We start from the raw sequence: 21063 nt of genomic DNA, 5'->3' as shown, positions 1-21063 counted from the left end.
ATCAGTTCATTTGTCTTCTGCTTTGTAAAAAATATTCTCATACCCAATATTTAGTACTCAAAAGCATTACTAATATAGCACATGCAATTTAAATTTTAGAAATTGTTCATTTGCTCTGAACTATTTGGTTGAAGTGTTTCTTTTTTGTTATTGTTCATTGTAATATGAAATTTCCAAAGTAATATAATGGAATGCTTTCTTTTAAAGATGGTGTAAAAGTTAAACAGACTTGATTCAGTAAATGACGATTTTTAATGAGGGGTTTGCATAAAAGCAGTGTCATAGTTATCTCAATTCTTTGTGTTTCACAGAAAAATCAAATATATGTAAATTGAACTAAAGCACATTTGTATTGAACTCACCTTTGATTTTCCAAAAAATGTTGTGGAGTTTAAAAATTACTGTGGGAATTCTTTTTCTTTTTTTTCTTTTTTTCTTTTTTTTCTTTTTTTGGTTTTTTCGAGACAGGGTTTCTCTGTGTAGTCCTGGCTGTCCTGGAACTTACTCTGTAGACCAGGCTGGCCTCAAACTCAGAAATTCACCTGCCTCTACCTCCCAAGTGCTGGGATATTTCTTTTTCTTAAGTGTGTCTTTTCACTTAATTTAACTTAACTTAAAATTTTAAATCCATTTTAGCTGATACTTTAGTCAATTCCACTGTTGTTGAAATGTGTGGGAATTTTCTTTTCATATTTACTTTATCTTATGTGTGTGGGTGTTTTGCATCTGTGTTTTTATACCACTGACTGTCTGGTGCCCAGGAAGGTCAGAAAAGAGTGTTGGCTCCCATGGAGTTAAAAATGGTTGAGAGCTGCAGTGTTTGTGATTCTGGAACCCATGTCCTTTAGAACGGCAGACTGAACTCTTACCTGAGTCCTGAGCCATTTCTCTACCTCCAGGTTTCCAATTTTTATATGATAATAGTTTTATGTCTTTGAAAAGTATGAAAGTTGTACATATAATAAAATCAGAATGTTAGTATATCTGCAGTGTAAGTGAAAAAAACAAAACAAAACAAAAATTCCTTCGCAAAAATGTCAACTCTGTAAATCTGATGATGTGGAATTTCTAGTAAGAAATAATTTTGTGATTGTAAGAAATGAGCTTCTAATAGGTTGATAAGCCATTTATTTACATACAGTGTCACCACTGAACAAGATTTAGTTTATATCTTAGTTCCCCTACGCTATTTCTCTCATTTATATCTTTAAATATGTTTTGAGGGTACTAGGATTTGGAGTTACTAGGTATTAGGTACCTTGAATTAATCAGGATTCTTAAATTTAATAAATAAAATGTACACATAGTAACAAATGATAATGCTGTATAAAAATGTTTCCTTGTTGTCTTCTTTATTAGGTGAGTGTGGTCCAAGATTCAGTAAATGTATCAGGACATACTAATACAAACACTTTGAAGGTGCCGGAATGTCGACTAGCAGAAGACTTAGGTAATCTCTGGGAAAACACAAGATTTACAGATTGCTGCTTTTTTGTGAGAGGAAAAGAATTCAAAGCTCATAAGTCTGTGCTTGCAGGTACCTTTTCCTTTGGATAATAAAACATTTTAAAAGTAAATCTGTGCATTGAATAATGATACTTATTCTTGTTATAGCTCGATCCCCAGTTTTTAATGCAATGTTTGAACATGAAATGGAAGAATGCACAAAGGTAAATGTTGTTAAAAGGTTTAATATTATTTAATTTGTATATGTGTGTGTGTATAGGATGCACATGTTAAAAAAATCTGTGCATGTTCTTGTTCTCAAATTTTAATAGAAGAACTTTAGAATCTGGGGAAATTTGTCCCCTAATTAAAAAAGCAGATGCTCACTGAATATTGTAAAGAACAACTGTTTTCGTGGTCTTATTGCTAGAGCACTTCCTAGTGTACAGAAAACCTTGTGATTCATCCCTAGTCAGAGAGGAAGGGGAAGGAATCACACTGGGGATATTATTGAGTAGCTTCTGCCTTCTAGGACATAAATTACCCACCTGTGTGTGGGCTTACATTCAGAAATTTTTTGAATTACATTTTTTAAATAAGTACTTAAAATTTAATAAAAATATTTTTCCGATTTTTATTAAGTATTTACTTCATTTACATTTAAATGCTATCCCTAAAGTCCCCTATGTCCTTCCCCTCCCCCCCCGCTCCCTTACCCACCCACTCCCCCGAATTATATTTTTTAATAAATTGACTTAAAAAATAACAAATAGTAAGCTTTATGGAGTTTTTTTTTCCCAGTGCTTTTGATTGTCCTTTCCTCTTTTATCTTCTCCTGTATTCCCTGACTCATTCCCAATGTAAGAAACCTTTTCCATCCTTAGTATTTCCTCTCTCTGCTTTCATAGAATATGTTTTCTACTACTCTCCCCTCCATTTAGGCTTGTATTATTCCACTCCTCTAATGGACCCATTCTGAAAGTTTGCATAGTCTAAGAATTCAAAGGTAGAATCCTGAGATAGACGATGGCGGAGTTTTTCTGTTCAAGGCCTGATTACTTCATTTAACATAGGTTATTTTCTAGATCAATCTGTTTATCTGAAAATTTCATGATTGACTAATTAACTAATTAATTTTTGCACCTGAATAAAATTCCAAAGTGCATTATCTGCTTGTCAGTTGATGGACATCCAAGTTGCTTACATTGCCTGGTTACTGTGAATAGAATAACAAAGAACATGGATATGTAATTTTCTTCTTTGCCAGGTATTCATTTCTTTAGATATCTTCCCAGGAGTCTTATAGCTTGGTCATATGGCAGATCATATAAAAAAATAAGGACACATGTTCCACTATGTTCATAGCAGCCTTATTTATAATAGCCAGAAGCTGGAAAGAACCCAGATGTCCCTCAACAGAGGAGTGGATACTGAAAATATGGTACATTTACACAATCGAGTATTACTCAGCTATTAAAAACAATGAATTTATGAAATTCTTGGGCAAATAGATGGATCTGGAGGATATCATCCTTAGTGAGGTAACCCAATCACAAAAGAACATACATGTTATACACTCACTGATAAGTGGATATTAGCCCAGAAGCTCGGAATACCCAAGATAAAATTCACAACCACATGAAACTCAAGAAGAAGGAAGTCCAAGTGTGGATATTTCGATCCTTCTTAGAAGGGGAACAAAACACCGATGGAAGGAGTTACAGAGACAAAGTATGGAGTAGAGACTAAAGGAATGACCATCCAGAAACTGACCCACCTGGGCATCCATCCATATAAAAATCACCAAACCCAGACACTATTATGGATGCCAACAAGTGTTTGCTGATAGGAGCCTGATACAGCTGTTTCCTGGGAGGCTCTGCCAATGCCTGACAAATACAGAAGTGGATACTCACAGCCAACCATTGAACAGAGCACAGGGTCCCCAATGAAGGAGCTAGAGAAAGGACCCAAGGATCTGAAGGGGTTTGCAGCCCCACAAGAGGAACAACAATATGAACTAACCAGTACTCCCAGAGCTCCCAGGGACCAAACCACCAACCAAAGAGTATACATGGTGGTTCTCATAGCTCCAGTTGTATATGTAGCAGAGGATGGCCTATTCAGACATAAATGGGAGGAGAGGCCCTTGATCCTGTGAAGGCTCTTTGCCCCAGTATAGGGGAATGCCAGGGAACAGGAGTGGGTAGGTTCGTGGGTAGGGGGAGGGAGGAGGGGATGGGACAGGGTGTTTTTAGAGGGAAAACCGGGAAAGGAGGTAACATTTGAAATGTAAATAAAGAAAATATCCAATAAAAATTAAAGAAAAAGAAAAAGAAAAGAAACTTCCACACAAGGTTGTATTCCCACCAAAAGTAAATAAAGGGTTCCTTTATTCATATTTTCATCATAGTTTTTGCTTTCTTGATAAAAGCTATTTTGACTGGGATAAGATAGTATCTCACAGGAGTTTTAATTAGTATCTTCTCAGTGGCTAAGGATGTTGATTTGTATTTCTTTTAAGAATTCTACTTTAAAGCATGGTCCATTTAATTGGGTTGTTTTTTTTTTATTTTTAGTTCTTTATACATTATAAATATTAATCCTCTTTCAGATGCATAGGAGATAAAAAATTTTTCCTACTCTGTAGATTATCTCTTTGTTCAATAGTTTCCTTTGATGGTCAAATTTTTAATTATGTGAGGTCCCATTTGTTGGTTGGTGACATTAATTCGTGAATAGCCAGAATCATCTTTACAAGGTCCTTTCTTGCATCTGTGTATTTAGTGTCTTTTCTGCTTCTTGATCCTTGTGTGTTCTCCTGTGTTCTTCTCTAAGCTCTTTTTGTCTCTCCTTCCCTTCCTTCCTTCCTTCCTTCCTTCCTTCCTTCCTTCCTTCCTTCCTTCCTTCCTTCCTTCCTTCCCTTCCTCCCTTCCTCCTACAAGGGTAGAAAGCAGGACCTAGTTTCAGTCGTCTGCATGCAGATATCCAGTTTCCCCAACACAATTTATTAAAGATGCTTTGTCTAATATGTTTTTGGCATCTTTGTCTGTAGAGCATGGACTTAAATTTTCACCATTTCTTTTTAATCTTGCATTGATTATGTGTCTGTTTCTGCACCAGCCATGTTATTATTACTATGACTCTTTAGTATAACTTGAAATTAGGTATTGTGTTACAGTCTGAAGAATTCCTTTTATTCAGAATTGTTTGGGCTATGCAGAGTATTTTACTCTTACAGGTGAGTTTTAAGAGAGTTCAAGGGGGGGGTGTTTGTTTTTCTGTTGTTTTTTTCTTGTTTTTTGTTTGTTTGTTTTCCTACTTATGTTAAAAATAGCCCTAGCATTTTATTGGAATTCCATTGGATCTGTAGATTTTTCTTGATAGGATGACTGTTTACTTTCTTTTTCTTGGAAAACTCTGATCATTATTTGATTGAGAAAAAAATTTCTGAGAACAGTGTACATATTAAACACAAATAATAACTTGAACCAAATGCTGTGCCCTGATTTTTCTAAAATGCATTCTGAAGACCAGGATGGCCTTGAACTCATAGATACTCACATGCCCTGTCCCCCGAGTGCTAATATGAAAGGTTGTGCTACTACCTCCAGCTGTCCTGGAACTCACTTTGTAGACCAGGCTGGCCTCGAACTCAGAAATCCACCTGCCTCTGCCTCCCAAGTGCTGAGATTAAAGGTGTGCACCACCATGCCCGGCTTCTAAATGCTGTTTTAACTCAGCTAGTACATGCTGGTGGATTGGTGGTTCAGTGCCTGAGACATCTTGGGGTCCAGGTTTGTTGAGACTGCTGGTCATCCTATGGGGTTGCTCTCCTCCTCAACTTCTTCAAGCCTGTCCCTAATTCAACCACAGGCGTCCCTGACTAAAGTCCATTGGTTAGGCGTAAGTATCAGCATCTGTCTCAGTTAGTTGCTTCTAAGGGCAGCCATTGTAGGCTCCTGTCTATAAGCACACCATAGCATCAGTAATAGTGTCATGCGTTGGAGCCTCCCCTTGAGTTGAATCCCAGTTTGGGCCTGTCACTATACCTCCTTTTCCTCAGGCCCTTCTCCATTTTTATTCCTAAAGTTCTTTTAGACAGGAACACTTCTGGGTCAGAGATTTTGACTGTGGGATGGCAACCCCAACCCTCCACTTGATGCCCTGTCTTTCTACTAGAGGTGGACTCTGCAACTTCCTTCTCTCCATTGTTGAGCATTTCATCTAAGGTCCCTCCCTTTGAGTCCCGAGAGTCTCTCACCTACCTAGTCTCTGGTACATTCTAGAGGGTCCCCCACCTCCCATCTAACCAGGTTGCTTGTTTCCAGTCATTCTTCTGACCCTCAACTTCACTCCTGTTCCCCCATACCCCACAATACCTGATCACTTTCCCCTTTTCCCCTTTCTGACCCCTCTCCCATCCAGGTCCCTTCTTCCGTCTGCCCCCTGTGATTGCCTTCTTCTCCCTCTCAAATGGGATTGAAGCATCCTCACTTGGGCCCTTCTACTTGTTAACCTTCTTGAATTCCATGGATTGCATCCTAGGTATTCTGTACTATTTTGACTATTATCCACTTATTAGTGAGTATATACCATTCATGTTCTTTTGGGCATGAGGTACCTCAATCAGGATAGTACTATTTTCTAGTTTTGTTCATTTGCCTGCACAACTCATGATGTCCTGTTTTTTCGTTTTTTTCGTTTGTTTGTTTTTTAACATTATATTGACAATTGATTTTTTTTTTCATAACATTTTCTTTTTTTTTTTTTTTTAAATTGGATATTTTCCCTTTTCCCGGCCTTTCCCCCACCCCCTGCCCCTAGAGTCCCCTATTCTATCATCCTTTCCCCTGCTTCTATGAGGGTGTATCTCCACCCACTCATCTACTCATACCTTCCTGCCCTCAGTTCCCCTATACTGGGATATCTATCCAGCCTTCACAAAACTAAGGACCTCTCCTCCCACTGATGCATGACAAGGCCATCCTCTGCAACATGCACAGCTGGAACCATGTGTACTCCTTTGTTGATGACTTAGTCCCTGGTTGCTCTTGTGGGACTGGTTGGTTGATATTGTTCTTTCTGTGGGGTTTAAATTCCCTTCAACTCCTTTGGTCCTTTCTCTAACTCCTCTATTGGGGACCCTGCGCAAAGTCCAATGGTTGGCTGTGAGCATCCAATACAGTATTTGTAAGGCTCTGGCAGGGCCTCTCTGGAGACAGCCATATCAGGCTCCTTTAAGCATGCACTTCTTGGCATCCACTATAGTGTCTAGGTTTGGTAACTATATATGGAATGAATCCCCAGGTGGGACAGTCTCTGGATGGCTGGCCTTTCCTTCAGTCTCTACTCTACACTTTATCTCCATATTTGCTCCTGTGAGTATTTTGTTCTCCTTTGAAGAAGGACCAAAGCACCCACACTTTGTTCTTCCTTCTTATTGAGCTTCATGTAGTCTGTGAATTGTGTCTTGGTTATTTGGAGCATTTGGCTTATCAGTGAGTGCATACCATGTGTGTTCTTTTGAGATTGGATTACCTCACTCAGGATATTTTCTATTTCTAATCATTTGCCTAAGAATTTTGTGAATTTGTCATTTTTTTTTTACTTTTTTTTAACTTATTTTATTAGATATTTTCTTCATTTACATTTCAAATGCTATCCCGAATGTCCCCTATACCCTGCCCCCACCCTGCTCCCCTGCCCACTCACTCCCACTTCTTGGCCTGGCGTTCCCCTGTAAGGGACAAATAAAGTTTGCAAGACCAAGGGTCATCTCTTCCCAACGATGGCTGACTAGGCCATCTTCTGCTGTATATGCAGCTAGAGACATGAGCTCTGGGGGTACTGATTAGTTCATATTGTTGTTTCACCTATAGGGTTGCAGACCCCTTCAGTTCCTTGGGTAATTTCTCTAGCTCCTCCATTGGAGTCTCTGTTCTATCCTATAGATGGAATTCATCATTTTTAATAGCTGATTAGTACTCCGTTGTGTAAATGTACCACATTTTCTTTATCTATTCCTCTGTTGAAGGACATCTGGGTTCTTTCCAGCTTCTGGCTAATATAAATATGGCTGCTATGAACATAGTTGAGCATGTGTCCTTATTACATGTTGGAGCATCTTTTGGTATATGTCCAGGAGTGGTATAGCTGGGTCCTCAGGTAGTAAGTACTATGTCCAAATTTCTGAGGAACCTCCAAACTGATTTCCAGAGTGGTTGTACCAGCTTGCAGTCCTATCAGCAGTGGAGGAGTGTTCCTCTTTCTCCAGATTCTTTGCAGCATCTGCTGTCACATGAGTTTTCGATTTCAGTCATTCTGACTGGTGTGAGGTGGAATCTCAGGGTTGTTTTGATTTGCATTTCCCTGATGATTAAGGATGTTGAACATTTCTTTAGGTGCTTCTCAGCCAATTGATATTCCTCAGTTGAGATTTCTTTCTTTAGTTGTTTCCCGGTTTTTAATAGGGTTATTTGGTTCTCTGGAGTCTAACTTCTTGTGTTCTTTGTATATATTGAATATTAATCTTTTGGATGTAGGGTTGGTAAAGATTTTTTTCCCAATCTGTTGGTTTTCCTATTGACAGTGTCCTTTGCCTTATAATTTTATGAGGTCCTATTTGTCAATTCATGATTTTAGAATATAAGCGGAACATAAGCATAAGAGTTCTGTTCAGGAAAATTTCCCCTGTGCCCACGTGCTTGAGGCTCTTCCCTGTTTTCTTGTCTGTTAGTTTCAGTGTTTCTGTTTTTATGTGGAGGTTCTTGATCCACTTGGACTTGAGCTTTATACAAGGAGATAAGAATGGATCCGTTTACATTCTTCTGCATCCTAACCGCCAGTTGAGACAGCACCATTTCTTGAATATGCTGTCTTTTTTCCATGCAATGGTTTTAGCTCCTTTGTAAAAGAGCAAGTGACCGTAAGTGTGTGGGTTCAGTTCTGGGTCTTCAGTTCCATTCCATTGATCTACCCACCTGTCTCTGTACCAGTGCCACGCAGTTTTTATCACTGTTGCTCTGTAGGGCAGCTTGAGGTCAGGCATGGTGATTCCCCCAGAGGTTTGTTTATTGTTGAGAATAGTTTTCCTTATCCTGGGATTTTTTGTTATTACAGATGAATTTGGAAATCGCCCTTTCTAACTCTGTGAAGAATTGGGTTGGAATTTTGATGGGGATTGCATTGAATCTGTAGATTGCTTTTGGCAAGATGGCCATTTTTACTATAATTAATCCTGCCAATCCATGAGCATGGGAGATCTTTCCATCTTCTGAGATCTTCTTCAATTTCTTTCTTTAGAGATTTGGAGTTCTTGTCACAGATCTTTCACTTGCTTGTTTAGAGTCACACCAAGATATTTTATATTATTTGTGACTATCGTAAAAGGTGTTTTCCCCCTAATTTCTCTCTCATCCTGTTTATCCTTTGAGTAGAGGAAGGCCACTGATTTGTTTGAGTTAATTTTATATCCAGCCACTTTGCGGAAGTTATTTTTTAACAGGTTTAGTTCTCTGGTGGAATTTTTTTGGGGGTCACCCTATCATATCACCTGCAAAAAGTGATATTTTGACTTCTTTCCAATTTGTATCCCTTTGACCTCCTTTTGTTGTGTAATTGCTGTGGCTAATACTAGTATTATATTGAACAGGTGGGGTGAGAGTGGACAGCCTTTTCTAGCCCCTGATTTTAGTGGGATTTCTTCAAGTTTCTCTCCCTTTTAATTTGATGTTGGCTACTAGTTTACTGTATATTGCTTTTACTATGACTAAGTATGAGCCTTGAATTCCTGATTTCTGAATGTAGGTTTATGTACCAAATGCATACTTGGTGCCTGTGGAGGTCAGGTTTGGCCATTGGAACTCTTGGAACTGAAGTTCTTCACTAAGTTGTAAAGGAAATATTCTTTTCTGACAATGTCTTTTTGAGTTTCTAAAGACATCTGATATTCAGGATTAAATTAAGTTCTATAGGTGTAATTTTCTGTTTCAGTAAATAGAGTATCAATTCCTTTTACAGTTACCTTAGCCCCTTCTATCCTATGTATCCCATTGGTTTTTTAATATATCCCAGACTTCTTAGAGGTATTAGTTATATTTTTTAGTTTTCTTCCTAAGCCTTAAGGTATATTTTTAAGGTTGTCTATTTGTTTGTTTGTTTTGTTTTCTCTTCTTGAGTCAACCATATCTTTGAAATTTTGGTGGTGGAACTTCCGTCTCCTATAAAGAAGATTCAGTCTTCCAGAATACCTACCTGGTATTCAAGGTCTTATAATTGTTCTAACCACTACTTCTGCGATGTTTTTGGAAGTATAAGGATTGATGTCATCAGCTGGGCTAGGCACACCACAGTATGTTCTCTGCATTGTTATCAGTTGTGGCTTTTTGTAACAGTCTCCTTACTGCTAAAAGAAAAGTGAGAGTACACTTATATGTGAGTATAAAATATTGTTTTGTAAAGTGACAACATTAGGGTCTCTTCTAGGTTGCATGGCCTCACCAGACATGAGCATTTAGCTAGTTTTCAGTATGATGCATGAATTCCTTCTTACTGAGCAGGCCCTAGGTCCCCGTATGAAGTACACAATTTCACTTGTAGAGGTACCTTGTCTTGCTGGTCATTGCTATGGTTTTTTTATATATTATATAGCTAGATAGGATTATTTGTTTGTTTGGTTGGTTGGGTTTTGTTGTTGTTTCTTGTTGTTTTTTCGTTAGCTTCCCCCTGACCCCTTTTCATATTATATAGCAATTTTTATTTCTGAGAAAGCTTGTCTTCAGGAAGGACCCAAGGTTTCAAGCCACTTAATTCTTCTAAGCCCTTGTCAAAACAGCATGGTGAATTCAGCAATAGGGACTTGCCTTCACATTCTTAGAGTCATCCAAGGACAACAATAGTCTACATTGCTTTGAGAGTTGACCAGCAACTGGAAGGGAGGTTTCCTATGCCTAGTACATGGGTTTTTGTATCCTGCTAGTTCATTCTATAAAGTCCTAGCCACTATGGTCTCCTTTTACATCTCAGCTTTATAAGGGTAATCCAGTTAATGAACTAGTGTTTTGTAGCTAGGAACTACAGACAAGTGATATAGCATGCGATACTTGCCTTTTTAGATCTGGATGTTCACTAGATTGTTTCTTTTGTTGTGTAGAAAGAAGCTTTTATGAATTCCCATTTCTGTTTTCTTCTAGGATTCACAGATTTTAACATTTCACATTGAAGTCTTTGCCTCACTTGGAGCTTTATTTTTGTAAAGGGCAGTAACGTAGGTCTAAAGTTCATTCGTTATATGAACCTCCAATTTTCCCAGCAACATTTCTTACAGATACAGTCATTACTCCAGTGATGCTTTTGCCCTCTTTACTAAATATCAGATGGTTATAGTTACATGAAAGTACATTTGGGCTCCCTGTTTTGTCACATTGGTCTAAATATCCTTTTTTCTACTAGTATTATGTTTTTATTACTATGGCGCTGTAGTATATTGAAATGATAATCTCTTTAATAGTGTTCTTTTTTGTTAGAACATCTTTTATGGTTTTATGTGTATTATATAGTTTTTAAAAACATTTCTGTAAAAAATGTGGACTTGTTGATAGGGATTACATTAAATCTGTAAATTACTTTCGGTCAAATGGTCATTTTCACAATATGAATTCTAACAACCCATGAGCATGGGAGGTCTTTCATCCAGTTTCTTTTTCCGTCAGTTTCTCTAGGGATTTCAAGTTTTCATTGTAGGAACTGCTTGGATAGATCATTCCTTTCTCTGAGGCTGTGTAAATGGGTGCATGTTCATCATCTTTCTCAGCGTATTTGTTGTTGGTATATAGAAGGGCTTCTGAGTTTTTAAGTTTTTTGTTGTTGTTGTTGTTTGTATTGTGCCACTTTACTGAAATAGTTAATTATTTCTACTCTTTTTGAAATTTTAATGTAGGAACTTAGAGGTATAAGATTTCCTTTTCAAACTGCTTACAGTGGGTCTCAGAGGTTTTGTTGTATTTATATTTTCAGTTAATCCCATGTATATTTAAAAGATCTTTTTTTATTTCTTTGCTCTTTATGATTCAGAATTGTGTTATTTCATCTCCTCGAGTTTTATAATTATGAGAGATTCATTTGGAATTCTTAAATTTTATTCCATCTGTTCAGATTTGATACACAGAATTATTTTCAATTTTCTAAATTTGTTCATCTTTGTTTTCAGAGGGATTCACTAGGATAGACAGGAGTCAGCATGTAGGTACCAGGATGGGACTTTAGGTTGCGTATTTCTTCCACCCTTGACCCCTGTAGGCATTGAGGACTATGAACTTCCTTCTTAGAACTTCTTTCATCGTATCCCCTAAGTTTTGGTATATTACATTTTTGTTTTTGTTCTTTACCGGAATTTTTATATTTTTTTTTTTTGATTACTTCAATGACTTATTTTGAGGTGTATTGTTTAATCTCTCTGAGTTTATATGTTTTCAGGTTTTTTTTTCTTTTATTGAATATTTTCTTTCTCTGGAAACCTCCTATCCCATACCCCCTCCCCCTGCCTTTATGAGGGCACGCCCCCATCCACCCACCTACTCCCACCTTCTTACCTTGACATTCCCCTATACTAGGGCATCGAACCCCCCACAGGACCAAGCGCCACTCCTCTCACTGATATTCAACAAGGCCATCCGTCTTCTGCCACATATGCAGCAGAAGTCATGGGTCCCTCCATGTGTACCTTTGGTGGTCCAGTCCCCAGGAACTCTGGAGGGCCTGGCCAGTTGATACTGTTGCTCCCTGTACAGGGCTGCATAAACCCTCAGCTCCTTCAGTCCCTTCTCCAACTGCTCCATCAAGGACCCCTAGCTCAGTCCAATGGTTGGCTGCGAGCATCTGCCTCTGTATTTTCTGTACTTTTGCTGTTCATTTCTTCCTTTCTTCCACTGTGGTAAGATAGGATACAGGCAGTTATTTCAGTTGCCCTAAATTCTGTTGAGACTCGCTTTCTATTCCAACTGTAGTCTATTTGAGGTAAATTTCCATGGGCTACTGAATGTATATTCTGTAGTGTATAGTTGGGAGACTGTTCTATATTTTTGTTATGTCTGTTGCATCTTTTGAGGTAATTTAATTCCATGCTTCGCTATATTCATCTGGATCATGTGTCTTATAATAAGAGTGGTAAAGTCTTCCATAGTGTTGTTATGTTGGTGTTAATAATCTTTGATTGTATCTTTAGTCTTATGAAATTGGGTCTACCTGTATTGAAGGTGTTTTATATTTGGATTTTGTAATGTCCTTTTAATGAATTGTTTAGCTAATGAGTATGAAGTGACCTTTATTTCTCCTTACTAGATTTGGGTTCAAGTATATTTTCTCAGCAATTAGACAAGCAACACCTCTTTGTTTTCTAATGCCATTTGCTTGGGATACGTTTTTATGTCCTTGCATTATAAGGTAATGTTTGTCTTTTATGGTGAGCTATGTTTCATGTAAAAAACAAAAAAGAGGATCCTGTTTTCTAATCCAGGCCTCTTCTCATGTGGTTCACTTTGAATAAATGAGAACATTAATATTCAGTTATTATTAAAAGGTATGTGTAATTCCGTACATTTCCTTAAATTTTATCATCCATTGTGTTTTTAGTTTTCTTGTTTTTAACAACTACTTTAGTACCCTCTACTTCTACTTGTAGCATCTTGGATGGGCTTTTTGGTTTGGTTGGTTTTTTTGTTTGTTTGTTTTCTTCAGTCCAGAGCTTCCTTTCCAGTATTCTATTGAACTGGCTTAGTGATCATTAATTACTTTATCCTACATTTATCATCTTTCTACTTCAGTTCTGCCACATGTATTAAGACTGGCAGCGGTGATCTTTCAGAACTTGAAATATATCTTTCTGCACTCTTCTATTAATGTTTCCACTGAGTATTTACCAGTACATTTACACTTCCTTTATATTGACTATGTTTCTCTGTAATTCTTTCAGCAGTTTGTGTTTTTTGAACATATGCATGTTCTGTGAGATTGGTAGATTTTTGCAGCAGATGGTGTCTCGAATTAACTGATTTTTGCATCAGCACTGTTCACCTGATGCTAGATAAATGGTTGAGTTTTTTGCTGTTACAGATGTTTTAAATTCAGATTACCTTTTATTATCAGTTGACATGTTTATACAGTGTTCAGGAAAGACTAGGTTGTATAGAGTTGAGTTCATATTTTCTTCTTTAAGAATCAATTTAATGATGTTAAGGACACCTGGCTCTAGTTCCATGGCTCCCCTGAGAGTTGATTACTGTCTGCAGCAACACTTAGTGTAGCAGTGATTACACTGAAAAAAGTACAATCACATCTTAAGTACTTTAAGTGCTTTGGTGAGTAAAAGGACACTGATAGTACTTTGTGTAATATTGTACTAGTTATTGTGGGCATGAGTGAGGGGAAGTCACAGTAATTCTAAGCATTTGATTGCTAAATAGAAGGTAGAAGAACAGAAGTGGAAGATAAAATTATGCAGGGTTGGGGAGATGCTTAAATGCAGAGTGAGAGGCGAGGACTAAAATAAGTGCACTCAGGTACCACATAGCAGTTTAATCTGCAAGAGGAGGAGGAGTCATATTACTTTGTCAATCAGACAAACCTGTTTCTGAGGAGAGGTCAAGAAAGAGAACTTAGACAACTGAAAAACAAATACGGAGGGGAAAAAGTAAAGTATGAACAGTATGAATGTCCTGCCTCATTCATCTTGGATATCGTAAAAATAATGCATAGTTGCAGGGTCAGGTGGGAGGTGCAAAGAGCCCAGCTATAGAACCAGTGTCAGTTCATTCCCTCACCACAGAGCAGTGTGGTGTAGGGGCAAATGATCTCCACCTTAGAGGTCCCTGGGTTTGGGAATGAAGTACCAGCACACTTTATGACTTTAATGAAATGTCAGCCCAGAGGAGGGTTGGAGACATATCTTGTGGAATCTGACCTCAGAGAGTGGCCAGGTGCAGTCCAAAGTCTCCCAAACACTCCCAAATTTCACAGGGTGACATAATCTGGGATCTGAAGGCTCATCACATGCCTTGTGTGGAGAGCACTTATCAGTAAGCTATGAGGTGCTCAGCAATTATGGTATCCACACAAAATTTGTGTTTCAAATATGCCTGGTTTGTTCACAAATGTTCCTTATGATAGCATACTAAAATAAAAGTTAAACATCTCTAAGCGGAGAACAGTTGGCTGGGCATAAAATGCTAGTACAGGGTTCCACTGGAGAATTTACTCCAGTGAGAATGCTTCAGAAGCTTGCAGGCTTCGTCCATATCCATGGAGACGAGTCTGGGAGGACGGCAGTGGTGGGGTGTCCAGGGCATCCTTGAGAGCATAGGCTATGTGATTAACAGGTGGGATTTTGTGAGCCCAGGGCCACACACAAGACTTGCAAATGCATATCAACATAAGCTAGAGAAATCTATGATCCTAGGAACCATTTCCAAAGTTCTAATTTTAGTATCAGTTCATTAGGTGGTAACTTTGCTCTATCAGGGCTCACACCTGGCGGCGATTGGTTCATCAGCAAATCAGCACCACCTCCTGTTTAGTCCATCAGCATAGCAAGGCTTGTCTTGGGTTATGTTCTTACCTAAACCACCAGGCTGCCTGCCTGGAGTATCCTTCTGAGCTCTTTCTTCCTAGCTCTATCAGAGCTGCCTGATAGCAAATGTAGACACCACCCAAAAAGTTAAACTAAATTGTGTTTTAACTTACATAACATTATGTCATGTATGTTCCTAACATCTCGACTTTACAAAATGTCCCAAGACTGTTTCTGAAATGTTGACATTTCCTACTTCCTTTACCTTAAAAGAGAATTGGATATAAGGACACAGAAATTTAAAAGCAACTGGTCTTGTTTGAATTGGAGTACGCCTTAAGTAAGCATAGCTAGCATGACCAGTAAATAATATCACCTGGCATTTTGTAAGAGCAAGTCTTCTAAGCTAGGGAGCTCTCATTACAAGTATTTGTAGACTCTTCTTTCGCTTAAAAACTGTGACTATGGTTGGCGGCTGTAAGGGTTACTTACTATATTAGGTACTCAGGGACAGCCGTAACCATCTTCTGAAACTGTTCAGAAGCTTACACAGGTTATTTTATTTGAACTACAGTATTTTATTTGCTCTTTTTAAATTATGAAAAAAATGGGAAGGTTCTCACTTAGTAATACTTACCCTTGGTTTCACTATCTATGTATGTACTTTCTGGCTGGTCATCTCTCTTAGACAGTGTATGCTCTTGTTCATAAAATAGCCTATATTATGGTTTTGATGATTAACTTAAGACAGACTTAACATCAAAGATTCATGTGGACTCACTTGTGTACCTGTTCCTAATTTTTTTGTATTCTTTTTGATAATAGAATCGAGTGGAAATAAATGATTTAGACCCTGAGGTTTTTAAAGAAATGATGAGATTTGTTTACACAGGAAAAGCACCGAATCTTGAGAAAATGGCTGACAACTTGTTGGCAGCTGCAGACAAAGTAAGTAGTGAGGTTTTTAAAGGACAAAATCAAAAACCAAAACCAAAAATCCTCCAACTTGCTATTTATTGGAAGCTATTATACATAAAAAAAATAAAAGTAAGTTTTGATACAACTTAATTTGTATTATTTGTTAGATAACTTACAGAGTTTTATAAAATAGAGTTTTATAAAATAGAATAAAGTAGACTACTATAGAAATAAAATAGTCTAAAATATCAATATGATAGGAAAGTATGAGGGGCCTGGAATTTTCCATAGAAGATTAAGGCATAAGCTTAATAATTTCTAAGATAAATGCAACATGTAGTTGCATATAACATGTTATTGGAACTTACAGTACACTGCACAACCTTTGTGTATTTTCCTTAAAAACAATATGCTTTACATTATTCTCTTTATAGATTTATTTTAATATAATAGCATAGGAAAGAAAAATTTAATACTTTTGTTATATTCTATTATAAATATGTTCTGTCTTTTTCAACACAGAGAAACTGCAAAAATATCAGAAACGTTTTTGGATCTTCTGAGTCTCAATCCTAAAAACATATTTATTATACATACACTTAGCAGTTTTATATTCTAACTGTATAAAGAACATTTATTCTTCGGGGGGGGAAAGAGTAGATAAAGTTTAAATAGTTAACAAATATACTAATGAAGTTCATTAAATAAAAATGACAAGTATCATTAAAGAAGTAGAGATTAAAATCATCATAGTGTATATCTATACACCCATTATAATGACTAAAATCAAGTCTATATATAAGACATGACAAAGATCTGGAAGAATTAGGATTCTCAGACACTTTTGTTAGGAGCATGGAATGGTAAAACCACTTTAAAAAATTAAAGTTTCTTTTGAAGTCAAATAAAAACTTGCCATGTATTCCATTGTGTTTACTTTGAGAAATTTAACCCCTCTACCACCCACTAAAAACATATATCTATTTCAATTTAAGATTTATATGAGTATTTATAACTGTAATAGTTAAGAACTAGCAATAAATATAAATGTTCATCAACTGGTAAATATGTTATTCAGTAGTAAATGCTAAGTTTGAAGTATTAGAAAAGAAAATGAATTGTTATAGCATGTATGTGGTACATACACAGAGCTATGTACATGTATACATTTATATACACACATATGTAAATATATAGAGAGGAATGAGCAAAAGATGTTCATATTTAAGAACCTAATACTTAGCAGTAAGAAGGGGCTGAACTATAATCAGTGATGAGCACGAGCCTGAAAACAGTCACACTGAATAGCAGTACTAGATGGTAAGTACATACTGAGTAATTGCATTCGTGAAAATAACTTATAAAGATACAAGATCGTTTCTCAGCAGCACATCTCAGTAGCACAGAAACTGCTTAGAATTGAATGGTAAAGATAAATTTCAAAGGGTATATTTATTCTTTTGGATGATGAGTTTATGGTTGTATTAAATCATCAATAAGTGCTATTTATTTTCTGTCATTAAACCTCAACAAACCTACTAATGCAGCTTTAATAACTGCAGAAAATTAGTAGTTACAGTATTTACTTAGCTTTCGGTTAAATTGTTCTTCAAGTTTGAATAGTGGCAGAAGAAATACAATGTGCTACATACTAAGTGTAAAATAGTAGAAAAGAAAATGAATGGACAAGAGGTAACTGGCGGCACATTGTGAACAAGAGGTACAAATAGGTTCTAGACAGTCACTACTTCTACAGTTACGTATTTCCACACTTAGTTGCCAGGGAGCTAGATAACGCAGCTTGGTAACTATACTATTATTTCCTGATAGTGGAATGAATGCCTTTCTGTGGTTCAGCATCCTTAAAGCTAAGCTTGGGTTCTTTCCACCAAATTAGAAATTGGGGTATTAGGACACTTTTCACAATGGTGAATATGTACACCAGTGAAGATCTAATAAGTAGGGGATTTTTAAAAAGGGTACTATGGCTGCAGACAGCATACAGTAGAATGAGCTAAAATAAAGGTGCTACCCAGAAAGAGAAATTTGAAAATGATGTCACAAGAAAAAGGACTGTAAACATCTTAAAAATCCATTATGCAAAGTCTACAACTGCTGTTAGGCTTTCCCTACTTAAAACAGTTTCACTAAGATCTCTTGTAATGTGCTCATTACTTTATTTTCTTTTACTAAACAAAATATAGCTTGACTTGTCTCTCAAATAAGTTCTTTGTTTTGAGAAGAAAAGAACTGAGGTAAATGTTTATCTGACAACATATTCTTTAGTATAACTTATTACTAGGATAGATGTCTTAAATAAATTGTACTTTAAAATTTGCCATATTTTCACTTAAGACAGTTTCTAAAGTAAATTAGTATTTCTCCTGAATGTGTTCATTTACATTTTCTTCATAAGCTAAATCCAACAGTATATTGATTTAAAATAACATTAATTCAAAACAAATTTTCCTATGCTTTATCTACTATGTTACAAATACCATGTACTTACATATTAAATAAGGGGGACAAATGTTTAATAATTGTGTTTTCTTTTGGGTAGTATGCACTGGAACGGCTGAAGGTCATGTGTGAAGAAGCTTTGTGTAGTAACCTCTCAGTAGAAAATGTTGCTGATACCCTTGTCCTTGCAGATTTGCACAGTGCAGAACAGTTGAAAGCCCAGGCAATAGACTTTATTAATAGGTAAGCTATACTTGCATTTCATTGGACATGATACATTGCACATGTTTTCACTGGGATTTTCTTAAACCCTGTCTAAATCTTCAATTCAGGTGCAGTGTTCTTCGACAACTTGGGTGTAAGGATGGGAAAAACTGGAACAACAAGTAAGATGTATATCCGTATATTGTGAACAATAGTTGTGCCCTCCGATAAAGTCAACTGCCAGTTATTTTAAAAATAATAATTTTACTACTTTCAGTAGATTCCTTGAAGTTTGGCTTTTCATGCAAACTGAGATGGATGCTTTTGTGTTGTTGTTTGTTTGTTTTCTATTAAAGGGTTTCTTTGTGTAACCTTGGTTTTCCTGGAACTAGTTTTGTAGACCAGGCTGTTGTCAAACTCACGAAAATCCACCTGCCTCTGCCTCTATTTCTGGAGGTATGAGTCACCACTGAATGGCAGGATGGATGCTCTTAATTTATTGAACAGGTACACATGCACATCACACACATGGTATATAGCTGAGTACAGACATTACAAAGGTTGCTAGAAATCTGGCCTCTTGTTTTCAGAACATGTTAAGGAAGGGTAAATCCCCAAGACTTGCCTTAGAAGTCTTTGAAATTTTTGTTGATTTTTCATAATGCTTGTTGATTGAACCCGAGGTCTTGCACATGCTATACAAGGACTCTACTACAGAGTTACTTATGTCTTAACCCTGTTCAAAATTTAATTTTCTGTCAAGATCTTATTAGGCTTTTTTTTAGGGTAGATTCAGACGTGACTCTTCCTGCCCTAGCCTCTCAAATAGTGAGGATTACATATCAGTAGAACTTACAGGTTTGTTTGTTTGCTTGCTTCTGAGTTAAATTCTTGCTATGTATTCTGGACCATCATCAAACTCAGAGACTTCCTGTTTTACTACCTCAAGAGCTAACTTATTACTGTTTAGATCAGCCAAATACTTTGCCTTATATACTAAGCTGCTTAATACTGTAAATCAGTAGCATGTTGATTGTTAAAGGCTGCATAATTGTTAAGTCCTGCTAATCATAGATTTTTATATACAAAGTATTAGAAATGAATAATTTTCTACTTTGCCCCATTTCTTGTTGTTGAATATTCTTATAATTATTTACAATAACAAAAAGAAGAGATGATAAATTAGAGATTTTCATAAACTTTTGATTAGTTTTTCTTATAAATTCTTAAATTCTGCTTTTGAAAAATTATCAAAAGTTGATATACGAAATTACAGCTTGCCATGGGCTATTTATTGCAAAACACACTATTGAGGGCATGGGATAGTCAATATAATTTAAAGGAGACAGAATAAATATGCTGGGCTTTGGGTATAGGGGAAAGAGGGGGGAGGTAGCCCATGTCCGGCCAGAGTTCCTGTGCTCTGGTTAGGCAGATGCGGGGAGGCAGTGATGCGGGGAGGACAGCCGGACTGCCAGACTGCTGGACTGTTTTCCACTCGGCCCTGGGTGAGCATCTGGCTATGTGAAGCCACTGACCCCACTCAGCGGGAGATGGACAAGGGGCAGCCCCTGTACCAGATTCTCAGTCTCCAGCATCCCACGCTGGATAGAGCAGAGGAGATGAGAACAGAATAGGGGCCCCAGGGTGGCACTCTTCGCCCCAGGGAAGAAGGCAAAGGGAAAGAGGTTCCCACACAGGCAAGAGTCTTTAGTCCCTTCCAAGCACGGCAGGCCTTGATGAACAGAGACAGTCTATGGTTTTAGAGCTTTATTGTAGAAAGGCAGGGGGAAAGAGAGAAGGAGAGAGAGAGAGAGACAGAGAGAGACAGAGAGAGACAGAGAGAGACAGAGAGAGAAGTTTAGAGAGTAAGAAAGTTATAGAGAGTAAAAGAGAGTAAAAGGTTAGAGAGTAAGGGATCGAGGAGAGGATGAGGAGAGAGAGCAGGTGGACCAAGCAGCCCCTCTTATAGTGGACTTGTTATCTTGCTGTTGGTAGGTAACTAAGAAGAGTTTAGCCTGAAGGTCAGAAGCTTGGAACATGGTATATGTGACAACTAGCCACCAGCCTTTCCTGTGGGGGCTTTGGAGGTGTGTGGGGGTGGTGACTTCAACAGGTGCCAGGGGTCCAGGAGACATGAGGGAACACTTTCCAGTCCCATGTAGGTGGGATTTACCACCCATCGGGTTCTACCAGGGTTCAGACTTCAACTCAACTGGAGACCAGACTGTCTGTGCATAGCCCATTGCCCCATATAAAGACAATAGTATATTTAGCTATTTTCCTTTGCACTTACCTGTTCGTTTTGTTTTAGTTTCTAAATTCTGTTTTCTAAAAGTAAAGCTGTTTACTGCTTTCAAATCTGTAATAGTCCTCTTCTCTGACAAGTGAGTCTGACACTGTGCATTAGCAGCAGTGAGCACAGGGTTCTGTCAAGGTGTGAGTCTGACACTGTGCATTAGCAGCAGTGA

At 37.4% G+C, this 21063-nt stretch overlaps 1 protein-coding gene across 4 annotated transcripts in view; it reads left to right on the top strand.

The window, feature by feature from the left end:
• The window catches only part of Spopl (speckle type BTB/POZ protein like), a 60526-nt gene that overhangs the window by 33108 nt on the left and 6355 nt on the right, over window positions 1-21063 (top strand). For 3 of the 4 annotated variants that reach the window (XM_029536410.1, XM_029536409.1, XM_021193328.2), the window contains 5 exons: window positions 1360-1537; window positions 1615-1670; window positions 15836-15958; window positions 18489-18631; window positions 18721-18774. In XM_029536410.1, the coding sequence (XP_029392270.1) occupies window positions 1360-1537; window positions 1615-1670; window positions 15836-15958; window positions 18489-18631; window positions 18721-18774 (554 nt within the window). The remainder of the gene's footprint in view (window positions 1-1359; window positions 1538-1614; window positions 1671-15835; window positions 15959-18488; window positions 18632-18720; window positions 18775-21063) is intronic. The other variant, XM_029536412.1, reaches the window with a different exon arrangement.

Source organism: Mus pahari, chromosome 3 (assembly GCF_900095145.1).
Source record: "Mus pahari chromosome 3, PAHARI_EIJ_v1.1, whole genome shotgun sequence".
Taxonomy (NCBI): domain Eukaryota; kingdom Metazoa; phylum Chordata; class Mammalia; order Rodentia; family Muridae; genus Mus; species Mus pahari.
This window is presented reverse-complemented; position numbering and strand designations above follow the sequence as displayed.